This window comes from Pagrus major, chromosome 7 (genome assembly GCF_040436345.1).
Source record: "Pagrus major chromosome 7, Pma_NU_1.0".
In the NCBI taxonomy this organism is placed as follows: Eukaryota; Metazoa; Chordata; class Actinopteri; order Spariformes; family Sparidae; genus Pagrus; species Pagrus major.
Window position 1 is genome coordinate 17790968 of NC_133221.1, and position 19556 is coordinate 17810523.

At 41.2% G+C, this 19556-nt stretch overlaps 3 protein-coding genes across 3 annotated transcripts; 1 reads left to right on the top strand and 2 right to left on the bottom strand.

Annotated features, from left to right (window-relative positions):
- Window positions 1–14: 14 nt before the first annotated feature.
- naa10 (N-alpha-acetyltransferase 10, NatA catalytic subuni) lies at window positions 15–2856 on the bottom strand. Its single transcript, XM_073470018.1, has 8 exons — window positions 2689–2856; window positions 2444–2542; window positions 2258–2316; window positions 2128–2173; window positions 1920–2035; window positions 1745–1789; window positions 698–782; window positions 15–569 (listed from the first exon to the last, which is right to left on the bottom strand). The coding sequence occupies exons 1-8, from the start codon at window positions 2707–2709 to the stop codon at window positions 387–389; spliced, it is 654 nt and encodes a 217-aa protein (XP_073326119.1). The 5' UTR covers window positions 2710–2856; the 3' UTR covers window positions 15–386.
- A 1673-nt stretch (window positions 2857–4529) lies between these two features.
- On the top strand, window positions 4530–12823 carry LOC140999557 (ceramide kinase). The gene is made up of 13 exons (XM_073470021.1): window positions 4530–4871; window positions 6605–6700; window positions 6936–7073; window positions 7175–7303; window positions 7750–7813; window positions 7919–8064; window positions 8147–8221; window positions 8338–8490; window positions 8753–8858; window positions 10319–10422; window positions 11591–11787; window positions 11871–12187; window positions 12374–12823. Exons 1-13 carry the CDS (start codon window positions 4748–4750, stop codon window positions 12477–12479), a joined length of 1755 nt encoding a protein of 584 aa, XP_073326122.1. The 5' UTR covers window positions 4530–4747; the 3' UTR covers window positions 12480–12823.
- A 1052-nt stretch (window positions 12824–13875) lies between these two features.
- LOC140999558 (glucose-6-phosphate 1-dehydrogenase-like) lies at window positions 13876–18077 on the bottom strand. The gene is made up of 12 exons (XM_073470022.1): window positions 17932–18077; window positions 17257–17294; window positions 17014–17122; window positions 16708–16925; window positions 16458–16616; window positions 16233–16358; window positions 16057–16150; window positions 15780–15966; window positions 15439–15674; window positions 14480–14556; window positions 14294–14386; window positions 13876–14190 (listed from the first exon to the last, which is right to left on the bottom strand). Exons 1-12 carry the CDS (start codon window positions 18058–18060, stop codon window positions 14100–14102), a joined length of 1557 nt encoding a protein of 518 aa, XP_073326123.1. The 5' UTR covers window positions 18061–18077; the 3' UTR covers window positions 13876–14099.
- Between the last annotated feature and the right edge of the window lie 1479 nt (window positions 18078–19556).

Consider the following 19556-nt stretch of genomic DNA (forward strand, 5'->3'; position numbering starts at 1 on the left):
CAACGACACAAGTATTATTTCAAAGATTTATTTGCAGTAATTGTGTTAAATAATGAAGAGATTAGATTGAAACAGCTTTGTTTTCAATTCTGTAAATCTCACAGAACTTTGGGCCACTTTTGATAATGACAACAGCAATCCAATAAAAACACTGAGACCAATTATTCACTTTAGTTTCATTTAGATAACACCCCGATTCATGTCATTATCCAAGACGTTTTGTTCAGCACTGCAGTGGAAAGCGAGACTTGAGAAAAACCAGTGATGAGAATGTGTGAACGGCTTTGACGCACAGATAGTCACAGTTTGTAAAGTCAGAGATGTTGTCGAAAAGAGATAAAAAGTGGAAGTGAGAGATGAATTTAAAAATGTCTAGGACTGCAGCGTCATTGTGAGTCGGAAGAAGAATCTTTAACGTCCGTGCTTTCTGTCGCCTCGCTGACTTCGCTCAGCTCTTTGCTCTCTCCTCCGCTGTCTCTCTCGCTCTCTCTCTCCTGGTCGCCGGATCCTGATGGGCTCTGGCCAGACGGTGCCTCCTGACCAGAGACGCGCACTCCAGGCTTTCTCAGCTGTGGGGCCAACAGACGAAAAAACAACATATTTCACAGTCAGAATCAGCTCAGTTCAGGGGTGTTAAATGTTTAACGAGGAGCGCCAACACAAATTTCCACAGTAGTTAAACTGAGAGTCTAGTCACCTCGTCAGCCATGTGGGCCAGGTCTCTCTTCATGGCATAGGCGTCCTCCCCATCTGCGTAGTATTTAGGCTCCACCTCACTGATTCTGTGGAGCACCATGACAACACATCAGTTACAGTCAAAGCAAATATCTAAAAGTCTGGGCTGTAGCATTGAGGTCATATTTTTTGTATCTTCATGATGAGAATTATGGGGGTTTAAGCAAACTTGGAGGTGTTTAGATTTCAAAAAAACACTCAAATTTGACTAATTGTAGGCCAAAAAACATTTTTTATATAAGAATTCAGCTTTTTCCGCACAAGAATTTTATTCCTGGCACTGTGCAGAATGCTCTGGAACCTTCATGTTGTAAAAAAATATAATTAAACAGTTGACTTAACAAATAAAATATAAAATATAAATAAATATAAGTCCAAAACATTGTAGAAGCTTAGTTTTGTGGTGTCTGGAGCTGCTATTTATCAATGAGGCCAATATCCATTTACAGTATATATTATGTGGGTGTAATAAAAATCAGGTAACAATGACGGCCGACACTTTTTTTTGCATAAACAAATATTTTTGAAAAGGATCCCTTAAAATTGATTTTGTAAGAGAATTTATGTTAAGCATTGGGAGGCATTTTGTCTTACTTGACTCTCTGATGGTCTATTACAGCAACACTGTTTAAATGACCTCAGAGATATGAATACACGGTGCTATTATCAGTGTTAATAAAAGATGCCTGATCATATGTATTTATAAGTCAAGTACACATTCACTACCAAAAAGTCTTGTGGCTTAATACTTTGTTTCTGACTTCAAAGATATCTTCAGCACTTCTGTGCTGCATTTATTCATATCATATTGGTCAACATATAACAAATTTGCACAGACACAAATAAATCTGCATTAGCTGATATTGGTCGTTATATCAGTCATGCTAATTTACTGGTTTAGCACCATTCACGAGCCAGGCCACGGCCACACTGCTTGTGTGACAGTATCCTTGGAGAACATGCATTACAATAAATGCACTGAAATAATGTTGGCAGAGAAACGACTTACTGGAATTTGAGTGTGTTGGAGTACAGGTGCAGGGCTGCTCGGTTGCTGCAGTGGGGAGAAAATATTGGTAAGTCTATTGAAAACAGGAGCATTAACACACATAATCGGAGCCAGAGTACATATTGTAAACAGGCAACCATGCTACAATTTATCATAACACAAAAATGTACAGTACCTTTTGCGAACATGAAGTGAGACATATTTAGCATTGAAGTTTTCTATCATGGCCCGGCTGGCCTGGTCCATCAGCTTCTGAGCCAGGCCAAGACGTCTATGGGAGCGTTTCACTGCCTGTAGGACACAGATGAGGGTTTTAGTTTCCTTAGAGGGGCTAGCCAAATACATCAGCGATGTAAAATGAGGCGTTTCTCTTTCAGACTCACCAGGGATGTGATGTGACCATGGGGGACATCATCTGGGTCCTCCTCCCTAGTGAGAGTTCAAAACAGTTTGTTGAAACACTGAACATTTACTTTGTTCAAGTGGCGTCAGGTAAAGGTCACAGATACTCACATCTTTGCTAGGACATATCCCACAATTTTGCCATTTTCGTCCTCTGCAATGTATGAGAGCTGAAACAAGGAAAAGAGGAAAAAAGTGTCAAACATGCAGACGCATATACACTGTGAGGATTTAGATGGTAGGAGCATTGGTGTTGGCAGAAACAGGAAAAGCAATGGAAACTGCACTGAGAATTACCTGAGGCCAGGACAGCCCGTGGTAGAAATAGTATTTCATCTGGTAGTTTTCTGGCAGACACAGCAGGTTACAGTGCTGCATGTTCATAAGATCCTCCGGCTGAAATAAAGAAACTGAATGTCAGAAAGGTGCATGACACGATGAAACGGTGATATCTGGTCAGCTAGCGAGTAGGCTATAGTAGCTAGCTTAGCTTTAAGTTAGTAGAACCAGCATGGCTGTCGACAGGTTTTCAGCACACTTACCCTTGCGTTTCGTATGTTCATTTTGGTGGTTGGTTTGTTACTCGGACTGTAGAAACAGAAATCAAATATACTACGTTACACGTATCAATCAATTCATAATAAGTACACTGCAAGATTTAAAGAGCTTCTCTCGCTAGCTAGCTAAGTCGACTTGCTAGCAGAAGGGAAGGGAGGAAGGAGCGTGCCACAATAACGGCAGGCATTTCCGGTCAAGGTGTGCGCTGGGACTTCAAAGTAAAAGTTGTAACCGTTGCATGAGGCACGGAAACATGCCATACATGACCTTTATTTTGAAGTAGGGATTCGCGTCGATAGGAACTCGGATGTTGTGTTGTGGGTTGTTGTCTCACACTTCACACACCTACAGGAAGCATCAGGCTGGATCAGCAACCAGGGAAACCGGCGGACTGCTGTGGGGCCCCAGATCCCCAGGGTCGACCCAACCCCACATTCATCGTGTGCCAATTAGTTGTAACAACCAGCACAATATCAGCTTTATTTGGCAAAATCATGTCTTATTATCTGGTCTTGTGTGGACCTTGTATTGTAATGTAGTTATTAAAATGTTTTTGCTTTCAAAGCATGAATTATGTCAAGTCCTTAGAGAGTCAGATGTCTAAGAAGTGTCACAAAAATCAAGTCCAAGATTAGATTTAGGCCTTCATGTTCAAGTCTCAAAACTCTGGTTGGAGCACTGTGAAATCACTTGGGATCACTTGGGGCACAAGCTTTTAATTTGATATCCCCAGGGTTAGCATCTGCCTCGCAATATGGCCGAGGGCCCATATTGTGTTTTTGCCCAGGAGGCCCCCTAGTGAATTCATTTAGCCATGTTTGGTGCGATAAGCTACAAGTATACTGTCCTGTCTGTGCAGATGGAGACTTTACAGTTCAAAAAATAAAACAGAAGTCACTCTTAATTTAGAGCCAGATCATAGATTACTAATCATCTCCAGCTCATCAGTGAGCCTTCAGCTCAGAAAATTCTCACTCTCCTATTCCCTCATCACAGAAAATAAAATAAAAATAAAAATCACATTTTAAAAGAAAACTACTGCCGTTAAAATGTGGCTGTAAGATTTAATGTATGCACACTGAAATTACTCTCAATTTGATATTACTGCATACAAACATTTCACATTAGCATTGGCTCAATATAGATATGGTCTTATTGGACAGGTTGGTATTATTATCAGTTTGTTTGTTTTGATGTGGTTGTTGTGGTTGCTATTTTATTACCCCTCAGTTTATTCTGTAGTTGTAACTGTTCCTGTTGTTTGACATTTACTGACTGAATGTCAAGTGATTATTCTGTAACACATCGTTTAGCTCTATAATTGCAAAACTGAGAAATAAATGAGTAATTGCGGTTATTTGTATGTCAAGCAAACTGCTTAAAAATATAAATCAAAAAAACAGATTTGGAAAAAAGTGTTGCAAAGTACAGATCCTGTGTGGCATACAGGAAAATGTTCAAGTCTAGGCCACCATTAGTGTCATTATTACTTTGGAAATGATTAGTAAGAATATGTAATTTACATTTCCTCTACAGAGTTGTATTTGTTTTTCACAAGTGAGCTTAAAGTTCTCACTTCACCTATTATTTAACCCTACTGATCACCACATTTGTTAACTTTATATTTTATAATTGACTGTGACAGGGTCCAATCACAAGTCTTTGTGCTGCTGTCTTAATTGGACAATAGTCACCACTTCAGGTGTGCTTCTGCCATCCAATCAGCAGTGCAGCATGCAAATATCGCAGGTGTCACCAGCAGGGAGGGACAGTAGAGGAAACATATTTCCAGAAAAACACGGTGTGTGCCAGGCTGTCTCCAGCATTTCACAGCAACGATGTTGTGAATGTGTCTTCAGGTTCATTCAGAGGAAGATGAAAACTCCCATCATATAAGGACTGATATTGCTGACTGACGGCGAGGTCACACTGTCAACCTGCTCTTATTTCTCAGAGATGTGATGGTAATGGGTGTCAGATGTGATCATTTAAGTTTTGCGAGACACCAGAAAGATCGACGCTGTGGCTGAAGCGCGTTTCCAGATGGAGGCAGACCTGAGGCTGGAGTCGAGTTTGTGGGTCGGGAACAAAAGATACCGGGCGGTCCTGACAGGCTGGCACTTCAACTGGACCGAGGTAGATAAGAAGAACCGCGACAAGAAAACAAGTAGGTGGCTGTTAACTCTCCAAACATTAGTCGATCGGTAATGTCGCTTTTTATAGCCTACTTTCTTCTCTGTACTGAGCTGACACACACAGGGCTGATGACAAACCGAGCCTAGGAAACAGCAAACAACACTTCAGCTTCAGCCTTATCAGGGAGGGCACGATCATGGAGCTGCTTGCAGAAAACGTGAAGAACAAGTTAAACAGCACCAACATGAAGCACAACCTGCTGATACAGTTGACTGAAAACACAGGCTGTAGAGGAGTCACACACTTCCTGACAGTAATATTAGGCTTGGCCTTGAACTATCAGTCTGTGTTTTGTCTCAACAGCTTTCATCCTTTACTCAAGTAAAAACACCACACTGTAACAATACTCTGTTATTTGTATTAATATTTATTCATAGTTTTGTTCTTATGTGTATACTTGCAGTGTATGTTATGTATACAGTATAGCGCCTATAAATGTACATATAATGTAATATTATTTATTTATTTTATCAAAGTTTATCTTTATATTTCATCCCTATATCCTGTTACTATATTCTTTCTTCTGTTTTTCTTCCCAGCTATAAGCTCATCTTTGTAAAAGTACAAGTGCCTCAGTTTTCTATTGTTCCTCTACTGATTTAATGAGAAAATGGAAAGTGCTTTCTGGAATCCATCTGTTGTCGGATGTCATAAAGACGTGTACATGTCTTCTTAGAGATAATACACACACTTGTCCATTTAAAACATAATGATGATACATTTGTGTCAAGTCAACTCAGTTTTAGTTATGCAGTCCAGTATCAAAAAAATCACCAATGCAAAAAACCTTTAATTGGTTGGTATGTTGTCTTTGATATGTGTTAAAACTAAAAAATATTGACCCATAGAAGATGCAACGATGTTTTAACCATCATTCAAATGTCTTTCACAGTCAGTATTATAGCTATAAAACACCAAGCTCCAAACTGTGATAATAAACCTTTCTTACAGGGGTGCGGTGTAACAATTTACATGTATTAATCACTTTTTAACTGGCCATATGTGAGCTGGTTATAATGACATGAAAAAATGAGACCTTCCCCGTCTCTCTCAGTTGTCTATACAAGCCTGTGGATGATTTGTTTGAGTTGTTTAACGCTGCTGGACTGTGAATTGATTTGTGACGGACTCTGGACAGATTTTCCACGACAGTCCAAAGTATGTGACTTTATGCACGTTCCAGTCCGCTAACATAACAACCGACCGGCTTCAAGCACAACACATAAGTTTCACAGAGCCCCTTTGACACAGACATTTTGACTTATCATTAACAGGTGTAACTAATATTATAGATGATGGCCCAGCTCTTCCTAGGTGTGCCAGTGAGCCAGCATGCACAATGGGCCTTTTTTCACAGTAGACAGTTTGACTTGTCATAGGAGGAAAATCACCAGAGGTGTGACATTAACGATAGCTCTGTTTTTCTATTAAAGTGTCCTAGTAAGCCATGACAGTGTGACAAGGAGCCAGGACCGAAGCAGCTAAATGGAATTCACTCTACTTCAGTGCCACTACAATAACGTGCTTTTCCCTCTGTGACATAAAAGAGCTTTGATGTTGGAACAGCTAAATATGACACCTGTGCTTTAACGTCAAGTAATAAAAGCTGCCGTGAGGATAGTGGTTGAAGTATTCTATTCACTGTATGCAAAGAAGCGTGAGCACTGAGGTTTGCGCTGTGTGTGCTTGTCTGTGTGATTAAAGTTTCAGTACCTGTGGCAGAGGTGGTTGGAGTGGAGGAGGGCCGGGTGGAGATACTACCCCAGAAGTCGGTTGAGGACACAGACAAAGACTTCACAGGTGGGAGACTCTCGGATATCACAAACCCAAGGCCAAGGTCAATGCTTAAGTAAATAGTAATGACACAGGCTCTTTTGCCGTTGAAGTTAAAATGAGATTCGATTGAGAGTAATTTCCATACGGTGCACGGCAGCTAAGCTTTACAATTAAGATAAATATGTGCCTGTCAACCCCCATGCTCAGGCAGGTGATATTGTGGTTTAACAGGATGGTTTTGTCTTCTTTCCACCTTCAGTTTTCTATGTGAAGCGCTTCAGCAGTGGTGGCTCTTACGGGTTACTATGGAGACTGGGCCGGACCCAGTTCAGCTGCCCCAGTCGGGCCCTCAGAGACCAGTGGACGAAACACCTACGAACTGCTCTCAAAACCCACAGTAAGGATGGATAACTAGACAAAGATGATACTATGACTCCTATGTCTTTTAAATATATAAGAACTGTACTAATTATCTTTAAATCTAAATCTATCTGCTAGGTCCGCTGCGTCCACACAGGCTGTTGGTGTTCATCAACCCATTTGGAGGGAAAAAGAAAGGAAGAAAGATCTACCATTCTGTGGTTGCCCCTCTGTTTGAGCTGGCAGGTATCAGCTCTCATGTAATAGGTGAGAGACAACAAAATAATAAACACTTAGAATTACCATGACCTGGATGACTGAGAACCTTCATAATAGGTAGAGGTAATAATATAAATTGTAATGTAACGTAACAAATATAAATATTAGTTTTTTCCATAACTGAATAGACAAGCTGTTCTCAGAGGAAAATAAAGTCCCCAGAACACTGTTTGAAGTTAGAAGGGTGGCAGGGTCCGCCACATTTAAACAAAGTAAAACAGTATGTAATGGTGTTGTCCTTTAAGGTCAGTTTGTTTATTCAGTCATGAAAATGAAGAGAGTTTGTTTATTTAGTTTGTTTAGGCATAAAGAATCCGTCAATAAAGAGAATTTCTTCCGATTAAAATTCCTTCCCCAGAACTTCATAATGCACCTTTAAAAGTTTGATGAAAGTGATTTTCAGTCTATATGTAATAATAACTTTTATTATTTAGTGACAGAGCGGGCGAACCAGGCCAGAGACCACCTCCTGAAGAAAGACCTGGCAGGCTTTGACGGGTGAGAGCTGTCAGAGTGCAAACACTGTGGTATGAGAGCACAATAACGGCTAAGCTCGCTGGGAGGTGCTTCCCTAACAGAAGCTCTTGTGTTTGTTTATAACAGTGTGGTGTGTGTGGGTGGGGACGGCATGTTCAGCGAATTACTTCACGGTTTGATTGGGCGGACACAACAAGAGGCCGGCCTTTGTGAGAATGATCCTGCTGTCACTTTGCAGCCTTGTCCACTACATATTGGCATCATCCCTGCAGGTACTGACACTGATATTCACACACTGATGGAGTGAGATTCAGGGCAGTGACAGCACACGTTCATGTGTTGTGTCTGTTGCAGGCTCTACAGACTGTGTGTGTTACGCCACAGTGGGAGTGATTGACCCTGTTACTTCAGCTTTGCACATTATCATTGGTGAGGAGAGACTTTAACTTTTAATCACCGTTTTTGAATACACAAACAATATTATCAAATCTGAGCTCCATGGTTTAGCCTCTATGGCCATTCTTAATTCCCACAATGCTTTGCAGGAGACTCTCAGCCTCTGGATGTGTGTTCAGTCCATCAAGCCTCTGCTCTGGTGCGCTACTCAGTGTCTCTGTTGGGCTATGGCTTCTACGGGGACGTACTGGCTGAGAGCGAGAAACACCGCTGGATGGGACCTCTACGATATGACTACTCAGGTATGAGTCATTTCGTGAACAGGAACGATCACACGCTGAGTTACATTAGATGCTGATAGATTATCTGTATTTATTTTTAGATTTCTAAAAATTCAACCTGAAACTGTCGCTATGACAGAGATGAAAGGACTTCATGTGGCTCATGTGTTCTTTTTATGAAACGAAACCCCACAAAATTTCCACGCGTATGTTCTTTTTAAAATGTTGTTTGTACGCCTAGTGTTGTGCATCTCCAGCTATCTGATGGCTCTCCTTTGTCTAGGCACAGTGGTGTACCTGAGCAACAGAAGCTATGCAGGCATAGTTCAGTATCTACCAGCAGACCCGGTGCACTCCAGCCCGAGAGATAGAACACGCTGCCTCTCAGGGTGAGATTCCAACTACTGACAAGACATGACATAACACTGTGCAATTAAAGGAGACATATCATGCTCATTTTCATTTTCATTTTCATAATCATGATTTTATTTTGGGTTATTACTAGAATAGATTTACATGCTTTAGTGTTAAAAAAACCCCCATCAGTTTTCTTATACTGTCCAATGCTGCAGCACTGTATTCCCCCCCCCCCCCCCCGAATACCCAGTCTGCTCTGATTGGTCAGCTCACACACGCCTGCGCCAGCACTGCTAACAGCAACAGAGCAGCTGTGCTACATCAATTCTTACATGCCAAACTAGCTGCTAGGTGTAAATTATTTGATGATAAATATTTGATATGACAAATATTTGACATGGTGACATAGTGTGATGTCATGAAGTCAGGAAATTAAAGGCGGGTCTACTGACGAGGCGTTTCAGGAGCAGTGTTTTCTGTGGGAGAGAGGAGCTTCTGTTGGTGCGGCCTATGACCTTTTTAACTTTCAATACCTTTTACATGCATAAGAGCCCATATAAAACACTGAAGGAAAGGAAACAAATGAAATATAATAGGTCTCCTTTAATAATATACAAAAAACAGACTTTCAAAAATAGAAAACGGAGAAGATTCGAGTGCGATCATGATCCCATAAAAATGTAAAAAAACATGTTTTAAATGAAAAAAAAACAAACACAACCACTATCTGGGAGCGTTATCTATTTTGCAGACTCTACTTCTCTATTTTAATTATGTTATTTGTCAAATAGAACCTTGTATTTACTGTTTGGATGTGATTTTTTTCTGTACTTCACCACTATCACAGAGGTGATGTTCATTCCGTTAGTTTACAGTGTTATGTGACTGAGATTTGGCTATGTGAAGTGAAAATATCACATAAACAACAGCACCACAATGTTTTCATGTTGTGTCTATCCATGTGTCCCAGTTGTTTAAGGGGAATAAGTGGAAGGCGACAGTGTGGTCATAGTAATTTTGTAAGTGAATTTGTAGTTATGATGAAAGCCTCTCTCATTCTTGGGTCACTAATCTTATTCCTAGCCTTTCTACAAGTCCTTATCCTTAATCTGAGGGTGAATCTAACTGGCCCTTTTAATGAGAAAGGGAGAAAGTGTCCCTGGGGGCAGCATCATTATTATTAATTTCAAATTCACTGTTTGAGACGGTGTAACTGCCACCACCTGCAGCAGGGACTCAGGTGTTGGGTGCACCTTAAGGAGGGTAGGAACCACGTCAAGAGGAACTTGATCTGGATGAAAGGTGAGACTCGGCTAGCCGTTGGAGTGAACAATGCCTCAGTCTTTGTCTGAGGCAGCTGCCTCTGGCTGTCGGCAAATGGTTTATGATGCTCTTATGAATGGGTGTCAAGGTCGAGGAGCTTGTTGTTTCACAGACTTGCAACCAGTGTGAAAATTCAATGTGTTGTGTTTGTGTGTGTGTGTGTGTTCAGGTGCAGTGTGTGCTCCAGAAGCACAGAAAGACTTTTCCATCAGTCTTCAGATTCAGGCTCCCTGTACAGTTCCCACTACAGCCAGTTCACTAGTGACTCAGAAGGTAATAACATAGATGTGTTTGTGTTTTGTGTATTTTATCCCAAATCATGTCTTATTTAAAGCTTCGTTTTTGCTGTTTATCCTTTAGACTGGAGGTAGATCGAGTAGGGAATGGGAATCGCGGAGGATTTGAGGATAGCGTACTCGCTGTCATTATCTGTCATAGTGTCATTTATCATCTGTCACTCATTAGTCGTCATCATAAATGTATAAATTACACACAAAAGACAAAAGCCAAATATTACAAAATTGAAATTCGTCAATGATAGAGTTAGGGTTAGCTAATGTTATTCTATCTGAAAATAGCAAAATGTCAGCTAAAATAGCATAATCAATCTACCACTTTCTAGCAAAATAACACACAAAACCTGAGCCTTTGTTTCTAACTGTATACTGCAACATTTCTCATTTTGAATCCTATTAAAGGTGCACTATGTAGAAACTTTAATCAGAAGAGAAAGATCTTCAGTTACTGTTTTTTAATGCCTAAACAAACTAAATAAACACTTGTTGTTTTCATGACTGAATATACTGAATAAACAAACTGACCTTAAAGGACAAACACATTTTCATACTGTTTTACCTTGTTTATATTTGGCGGACCCTGCCACCTTTCTAGCTTCAAACAGTGTTCTGGGGACATTATTTTCCTCTGAGAACAGCTTGTTTATTCAGTTATGGTTGAGTTTGTTTCATTACCTCAATAATATTGTAAATATTAAAATGTTACAGTTTTGAATTATGAATTTCTTCTCCAAACCTACATTGTGCCCCTTTAAATGTGTAGTGCAGTGTTTTTTTATAGTTCAGACACCTACAATAAACAGCAAATATTTTATAAGTATAAAAAATAAACTTAAAAATGAATAAAATGGACAATTAAATGAGAAAGTAAATGAATAGGGGGTTAATACAAATGTATATAGATACACAAGCAAGTTAAAGCAGAAATATCAATGTATGTCAATTCCATCAATTAATTTATGCCTTCATTTACCTTTAATATCATTTTTGGTGCGTTTAATGGCATAATTTATTTGTTGAGTCATTTCTCTATTTTTTTTAGTCTTGGCAGTTTCAGTCCTCCATAGTGAGGCTCATAAAGAATCATCAGTGGCTGTAGGATTTTTTTTTTAATGTAGCATCGTCTTTCTCTCTCTCTTCTCCAGGTGAGTGGGTGACCGTGGAGGGCAGGTTCAGGTGTGTGTCTCTCACTTGCATGTCCAGCTCTTGTCCCAAGTCGCCTCTGGGCCTCTCTCCCTCTGCTCACCTAGCGGATGGAACAGGGGACCTCATCATTGTATGGGACACTCATCCTCTGGGATTCCTCAAGTTCCTCTACAGGCACACAAGCACACAGGACCAGGTATGGGCACTCTCCCAATAAAACAAAGCTGGACCAGCAAGTTTAAACACTGCCTGACCTAATTCATCTCACGCTTTTCTTAGTTCGACCTGCCGTTTGTGGAAGTCCACCGTGTGAAGGCCGTCCGTTTCTCCCTCCCCTCTGGAAAAGAGGAGGAGGGATATGAAGAGATTGGAGCGACAAGTAGCGCAATTGATGATGAAGAGAGAAGCTACATCGAGACTGTAAGCAGGAATGGATCTCAGCAGCACCTGGCAGAGAGAGGCACAGAGCGAGGAATGACAAACAAGCAGAAAACAGCGCCCCCCTTCCTGTGTGGTCTGTGCTGCAGCAAAGCTCCTGCTGCGTCTGTGTGGAACTGTGACGGAGAGATTCTGCCTAACACTGAGATCCTCTGCAGGTGAGAGAGTACAACCATCCATGTTGTGTTTTGGGTATTGTCATATGATACTGTATTATCCAGGTTCAAATGTAATTGTAATGCAGCTTTATCATATAGTAATAGACAAAAAAAATAGTACACAGGTGGATAACGATGAGTATTTCTCTACTGCACACTTTTAACTGCGTTCACTTCTTCTCTCAGGATTCATGGCCAGTTGGTGCGACTGTATGCCAGAGGCATTGAGGATGGAGCAGCTGTACACAACTGCAGCGAGGAACATGACAACAAGTGTGAAAGGATATTCTGAACCAAGAAATGTAATATAAATGAGAAAAAGGGGACAGTAGGAATGTTTGTAAGGAAAAGCTAAACCTTGCAGTCTGTCATGGCCAAAGACTTCCTTGTATTTCAGGTACTTTTATATTACAATAATGAAAAAACTATTTATTCTTATATTAATGTATGTTTAATGAAAACTGCTCCTGAAAAACACTATTAACTTATCTGTAGTGCAGGTTTTTCTGCACAAAAACACAAATGTGCACTGTTTGTGTGCAATTTCTGGTCTTCACAATGTACTGTATTTTTACTTGAGCTTTCTGAGAATAAAATCATGGGGGAGTGTCAGTAAAAGTTTCAAGACAAAAAACATCTTAATGCAATAAAAAAAAAAGACTGACCTGACTCTGACTAACTTATTCTTTATTGTCATCAACATTAGCTCAGTAGTGCAGAGCAGTTACGGCTTCATTTTTGTTGTACATAAACAATCGTGCAAGGGGGACTATTTTTTCTTTACTATTTTTGTGTCAACATAGCTACCCATTCTACTAGTCCATGATATTATTGTTGCTTACAGTAAAGGTGCCAAACTAGCTGCTTGGCATAAATACTGCCAATGTGTGACACAGAGATGTAGTGTGAAGCCACAAAGTCACAGAATTAAAGTGAGACTTCTAACAAGGTGTTTCTTTCTGTGGGAGACAGGAGCTTCTGTTAAACGATCTTTTACATGCACAAGAACTTATACACTGAAGGAAAGGGGGAAATAGGTATGGTAGGTCTCTTTTAAACAAATTAAATCAAATAACACATGAGAGAACAAATATAATATTATGTCCCAGAGGAGAAGTTCTTTAAACACATGTTTGTCTTTGCTGCATTTCCCACGGTCCTCCGAGTACCCGAGCCAAATCATCTGTTATTTGTCAGTGTGTGTGTGTATATGCGTGTGTGTGTTTGTTGATGGGAGGCCTCCAGCTAGACCACGCACCTGGTAGAGAAAGACATAGGTGGAAAGAGACAGCGTCAGTCTGCTGCAGGCAGTTGAAAAGTGAATTGGAGTTGTAATGTTAAAACTTTTTCATTATAGTTTTGAAATTAGCGTGAAGCACCTACCTTGAAGCCATTCTTACCTAAAACAGGACATTCAAGCTCTTCTTACAAACCAGACCAACAAGCCCGCCAAGTAAAAATATTATGTGCATATTATGTTGTTGCTTTGCATGCATCACATTCAGTGACATCATGGTTAAGTGATGACTCACACAGGCCTGCTGGCAGCAGAGAACAGGCTTATAATCTTAACATTCAAACAATCATGTATGTAGAGATTTTCTTGCTCTACGGGTCCTACATGTCTTTAGGCCGTAGGTGTTAGGTGTGGCCACTGCTGTTGGAAAAAAAGAAAGAAGGGCGGGTGGTAGAGTGAATGATGATTTATTTAGAAATTTACAGGTGAACACTCAAATCAGGCGACTACAGTTATTCTTGTCCTGTATGATTTGGAATAAAAAAGCAGTGTTTTTTTTTTCATGCAGACAAAATCAATCAAACAGTACAGCAGTGAAAGATTGCAGTAAACTTTATTGTAAACTTTCCTACAATGATGTGTGTGAGGGTTTGTGCATGTGTGTGACAGGGGGCATCATGTTTTGTGGGGCTGCACCCACTTGTATGTTCCCTCATAGCGGAATCCCACCCTCTTCACAAGATCATCCGCCTCGTTTGGACCGCGACTACAGACACAACAAAGAAAGGAGAGGAAGAAGCAAAATGAAAAGGGAAAAGGAAAACGTGCTTCATTTCTTCATTTCTGTCTGATTGAACATATAGTGTTACCTTCCATATGTGTAAGGGATGGGTTGTGTCTTCTCTGCCTCTATTTGGTGGAGCAGGGGGGTGAAGATCCTCCAGGCCTCCTGCAACTCATCACTGGGACAGAAAGAGGCGCAGTTCAAGTCAAGAAACAGCACATTAAAAACAACATACAGACAATGAACAATGACAGTAAGTATAATAACCAACCTGCGGACAAAATGCATCTGATTTCCACAGAAGACATCCAGTATCAGCCTCTCATAAGCATCTGGCAGCTTCACGTTCTAGAAGAAGATAGCAGCTGTTAAAAAACTGTAAATATTTGCATGCTAATGACAGGTTAAGTAATCTGTCTTAAAAGTACTAGGAATATTCAGAAAATCTTGTTATTAATGACACCGGTGGCCGTCAAGTGAACTGCAATCAGCATCCTGTTGCTCAAACTCCAGGAGCAAGCATCATCCTGGGCATTGGCCAAAAGGGTCACGTGACACTGAATGCTGAAATAAACACTGAACGCTGTAAAAATAACTATATATATATTTTGAACGAGAATGGCATTTAGTAGAGTGTATACCTCTACCAAGCCCCAAGCGTCCTCCTTTAATTAATAAAGCCTAATCCATTATCAAACTCAATAACCTGGTATCATAAAAAAAAGTAAACTACTTGTAACTTCTTAAATATAATTTATTCTCACCAGATCTAGGATCTGTCGAAAAATGTTTTATCTCGCAATGTTAAAGAAAGTGAGAAAAAGATTCCTGGGTCCGCCCCTTCAACTGGATCCCCACAAAAACTCAGTGGGGTTTATTCTGGGTGCAGAACCATCCTCCATCGAAGTTTCATGGAAATCTAGTCAGTAGTTTTTGTCTAATCTTGCTGACAAACCAACCAACCAACCAACCAACAAACAAACAAACGGACACAGGTGAATCACTGTGAGCCATTAAATATCTATCAAATACTTTTAAGTGACATGATGTAATATGTTGCAGATCAATCTGACAATTCAAATAAAGTGTGACCAACTTTTCTCAGGAATCAAGTGACACTACCTTCACAACCTTGATAGATTTGCAGTCAAAAATAATAACATTCTAAGGGTAAGGTGCACATGAATGATGGACCACATGGATACTTTGAGTTGAGTGAGCCTGCAGCACCTTGTATCTGCTCCTGTAGGTGAGGTCCAGCTCAGTCTCCTCCGGGCTGAAGTACACACCAGGCCTCTTGGTCATCATCTTCAGGTAAATGGCTTCGTTTGGCTGCACCCGCACCACCAGCTCATTTCTCTGACAGCTTTTGCCAAAGATGTCTCCTGGCACGTCGGTGAACTGCAGACGCACTTCTGCCTTCTGCTCGTTCAAAGCTTTACCACAGCGGAGAATAAAAGGGACTCCTGGTGGATGGGAGGTCGACATGAAAGGAGAAAATCAGAAGGGACGTTTTTCAATGTAGTGAGTAAGTGAGGAAAAAGAAATATACATATTTTTTTTTGCCTCACCATCCCATCTTTCATTCTGGACATAGAGCACTGTGGTGGCAAAGGTTGGTGTGCAGGAGCCCTCTGGTACCGTGGGGTCATCAAGGTAACCCAGCTTGGAGTGCCCCTCCCCCCCAGGGTCTCCCACATACTGGCCGAGCACCACATCCGATACAGCAACAGGGGCTATACACTTAAGCACCTTCACCTACAGCACATCAAGACAACAGGAATGCAATGACACAGAAAATAAGCACAAATGTCTGACTATTTCCAACCATCCAGTCACTGGTGTTACCTTCTCATCCCTCACGTCAGCTGGGCTGGTGGAGGCAGGTTTCTCCATGGCAACCAAACAGAGCATCTGGAGGAGATGGTTCTGCATGACATCTCTACATCCAGAAACAAGAATCAGTGCAACAATGACATTGTATTCAGTGTTTTTCACTTTTATCTGAGCATACTGTTACTCACCGAATGATACCAAAGTTGTCAAAGTATCCTCCACGGCCCTGAGTGCCAAAAGGCTCCTTGAAGGTAAGGACCACACAAGCCACACTGTTCCTGTTCCAGATGGGTCCAAAGATGCGATTTCCAAACCTGGAGGTGAGAGAATGAAACACTTCTGAATTAAAACCATTCCGTTTAGGTTTATATCAGTTGTAAAGTGCTTGAAAATGTGTGTCTGGCGCATGCTACCTCAGCACCATGAGGTTCTGGACCATCTCTTTGCCCAGGTAGTGGTCTATGCGGTAGATCTGGTCCTCTGTGAACATGGAGGACAGGTGGGCTGACAGCTCCTGTGAGCTCTGGAGGTCTCGGCCAAAGGGCTTCTCAACAATTATCCTGTTCCAGCCTCTGTTTAACAAACATAGCTCGTTAGATTAATGTGATCAAACAGCAAGTAAACAATTGCTTTTGTGGATTGTAGAATATACCACACACTGACTTGCTGCACATGCAATTGGCTTGGATGTTTGTGCTGACTGGGTGGTAGACGGTGGGTGGAAGAGCCAGGTAGAAAAGTCTGTTAGCGTCCGCTCCCCCAGGCAGAGATGACAGATGAGCGTTGAGTTGAGCAAATGAGCTGTTGTCATCATACCTGCCTCTGACGTAGGAGTTCCTCTTGAAGAAGGCTGAGAGACTCTCACTCTCTTGATCAGCGACCTAAGGGAAATGATTAACAATAATTCCTGAAAACACACCCCAAACAATGTTGTGTCAGACAGCCGTCAAGGAGCCCAAAGTGTCCTACCTTCATATAAGGCAGACATACTGTCTTGATGTCCTCTACGGTCAGGTCAGACCGAGCAAAACCCACAAAGTAAGTGTTATCTGGGAGCAGGCCATCTCTGAATAACCACCTAAAGGAGGGGCAGAGTGGGTGAGAAGCGGCGAGGCAGGACACTGCCCAAGGGTCGAAGTCCTCATGATACAATGTGACCAAACAACATTTTAACCAACTCTGTCTGTGTTTGAGCAGCAATTCTATACTCACCACAAAGTTGGATAGATCTTCTTTTTTGCAAGATCCCCCTGTACAAATAATACAGCAAAGAAAGATCAGATTATGAAGCTCTACTGATAATCACAATCAATAAAGAGTCCAAAGAGCAGGCAAACTTCAATAGTAACAGTCACAGTCCTATGGACCGGGTGGAACTGTTGAGAAATGTGACAACTTTGACTACACCCTCTCTGCAACACTCTGAGACTTTATTTAAAGTTTACATAGATTACTGCTTTGCCAAAACAACTAGATTTTGGGCTCAAGGCCAAGAACAGTCTGACCAAATGTTCCCCTTCTTTCACTGCTCGACAAAGGGAAAAGTAGATGCAGCACATTTAGTCAACATGTGCTCATTCCACAGCTTTTATATTCTGTGATATTCCCCAGTGAATTGTTCTCCTGCAAGGCTTTGTGTCAACTCCACTGTCACTTTTCAAACTCTTATTTTCACTCTGTAGCTCAATGTATATTGAAGTCTATATGAGCTGACCTCAGCAAACAAGACAGTTTGTTGACTTATGACATCTGAAACAAACCTATCATTTCTGCAGATCTCTGTTAAATGTTTTCAAAGGGAAACTGAAAGTGTATCAAATTTAACTTGAGAAAAGAGGAAACTAGTTATGTATATCATGTTGTAAGAAGTTCAGAAGTTGTACTCACAGAGGCTCCCAGGATTATGAATGCGTGTGTGTCGGAGTGACCGGACTGCTCCTCTCCATAGAGCTCCTTCCTGAGCTGTCCGAACACCTCAGAGCGACTCAAAGGCTCAGTGCTCATTTTCTGGCCCATATGGTCTCAGTCTGTGCTTACTGTGACTATAACAACTATTTTCCTCTTGCCACATGACACATGCAGTATGGTGAAATTTCAATTGTCATCCTGCCTTGCAGAAAATCTCAGCGAGTTAATGCTGCCACCTATTGTTGCAAAGAAATAATGTCACTTCCTAGTCATGCTTTGTAACAGCCCCTGTAGTTTATAAGGTTGAAGATGGAAATCAAATCAGGTCTGGCAACCTGTAAGAAATCCTTTCCATTCACTTAAACTCACAATTCAGGTTTATCAAGACGAAACCCAAAAAAACAATTGGGAGGAATGTTTCTTGCTCCTAAAACCTCACCCTGGATAAATGTTGCGCAAACATAATCAGTTGCCTCAGATGGAGAAAGTCTGCAGAAGGAGTTCTTATCAGTGCTCTTTTCACAGGAATATGAATAGTGTTCGCATGCATGCAGCTTCTAAATCCAAATGATTTCATACATGTATGAACATTTTAGTATCAGTAACAAAAGCAAAGAGTCTATTTAAGCACTATTTAAACCAAAACATACCATAAATAAGCTGAAGATGACTACTGTATACAGATAGTGGTGTATGTTGATGAAGGTTCTCAGTCATCCAGGTCATGGTAAATCTAGGTGCTGTATCGTAGGAAACTGGACTCAGTTTCAGACGTTTCACCTCTCACCCAAGAGGCTTCTTCAGTTCTTACTAACTGGAGTGGTGTTGCAGGCTTTTAATCTCTGTGTGGGAGTGTTCTTATGGCATCGTGAAGGACACGTGTGAGCAATGAGTTTCAGGGCCACTTGTGGGTCATTGACCTAACCAGCCTTCATGTGGGCTGCTGAGGCTAGGTGAGCCCAGGTGTGAATGGTTGTTAAGCTGTCTGGGGAGGGAACTCAGAACTGCATTGTAGGCGGGTGATAAGTAATGTCTTAGGCCACCTCCTCTGTTCAAAGACAGTCGTTCCAGTTTGACATAGATGGATTCCTTTACTCATCTTTCAAACCATCTGTCTTCTCTGGCTAAGTATTTACATTGTTGTCCTCAAAGGAATGATTTTACTCCTTCAGATATAAGTGGACAGTAGAGTCTTGACTTGAGGGGTTGGCCCTACTGTGTTGTGCCATTTGTTTATGGAGAGGTTGTTTTGTCTCCCCAATGTACAAATCTGTGCAGTCCTGGCTGCATTGAACAGCATAAACTACATTACTCGGTTTATGCCTGGGTGTTTTGTCCTTAGGATGGACAAGTTTCTGCCTCAGTGTGTTGGTATGTTTAAAGTGAACCGGGATATGATGTTTATTAAAGATCCTCCTGAGTTTCTCAGATGTTCCTGCGACATAGGGAATGACGATGTTGTTATGTTTTCTCGTCTCCTCTCTGTCTGCTCTGGATCTTTTAGCGGTTTTGACAAAGTGTGCTTCTGTTCTTTCTCCTTCCCCTCTTTCTTTGTGGGCACGGTCTCAGCCCGATGGTTTAGGTTCTGATGACCCACAGCTTGT

Excerpts from the sequence above, each read along its gene's own strand:
- naa10 (XM_073470018.1), bottom strand. The coding sequence starts at position 2,709 with ATGAACATACGAAACGCAAGG. Across the intron at positions 1,790-1,919 it reads TCACTTCATGTTCGCAAAAG|CAACCGAGCAGCCCTGCACC; the intron begins GTACTGTACATT and ends TCCCCACTGCAG. Across the intron at positions 570-697 it reads TGGCCCACATGGCTGACGAG|CTGAGAAAGCCTGGAGTGCG; the intron begins GTGACTAGACTC and ends TTGGCCCCACAG.
- LOC140999557 (XM_073470021.1), top strand. The coding sequence starts at position 4,748 with ATGGAGGCAGACCTGAGGCTGGAGTCGAGTTTGTGGGTCGGGAACAAA. Across the intron at positions 4,872-6,604 it reads GAACCGCGACAAGAAAACAA|TTTCAGTACCTGTGGCAGAG; the intron begins GTAGGTGGCTGT and ends GTGTGATTAAAG. Across the intron at positions 8,491-8,752 it reads TCTACGATATGACTACTCAG|GCACAGTGGTGTACCTGAGC; the intron begins GTATGAGTCATT and ends TCCTTTGTCTAG.
- LOC140999558 (XM_073470022.1), bottom strand. The coding sequence starts at position 18,060 with ATGGGCCAGAAAATGAGCACTGAGCCTTTGAGTCGCTCTGAGGTGTTC. Across the intron at positions 14,387-14,479 it reads CAGATGCATTTTGTCCGCAG|TGATGAGTTGCAGGAGGCCT; the intron begins GTTGGTTATTAT and ends TTTCTGTCCCAG. Across the intron at positions 14,191-14,293 it reads ATCCCTTACACATATGGAAG|TCGCGGTCCAAACGAGGCGG; the intron begins GTAACACTATAT and ends TTGTGTCTGTAG.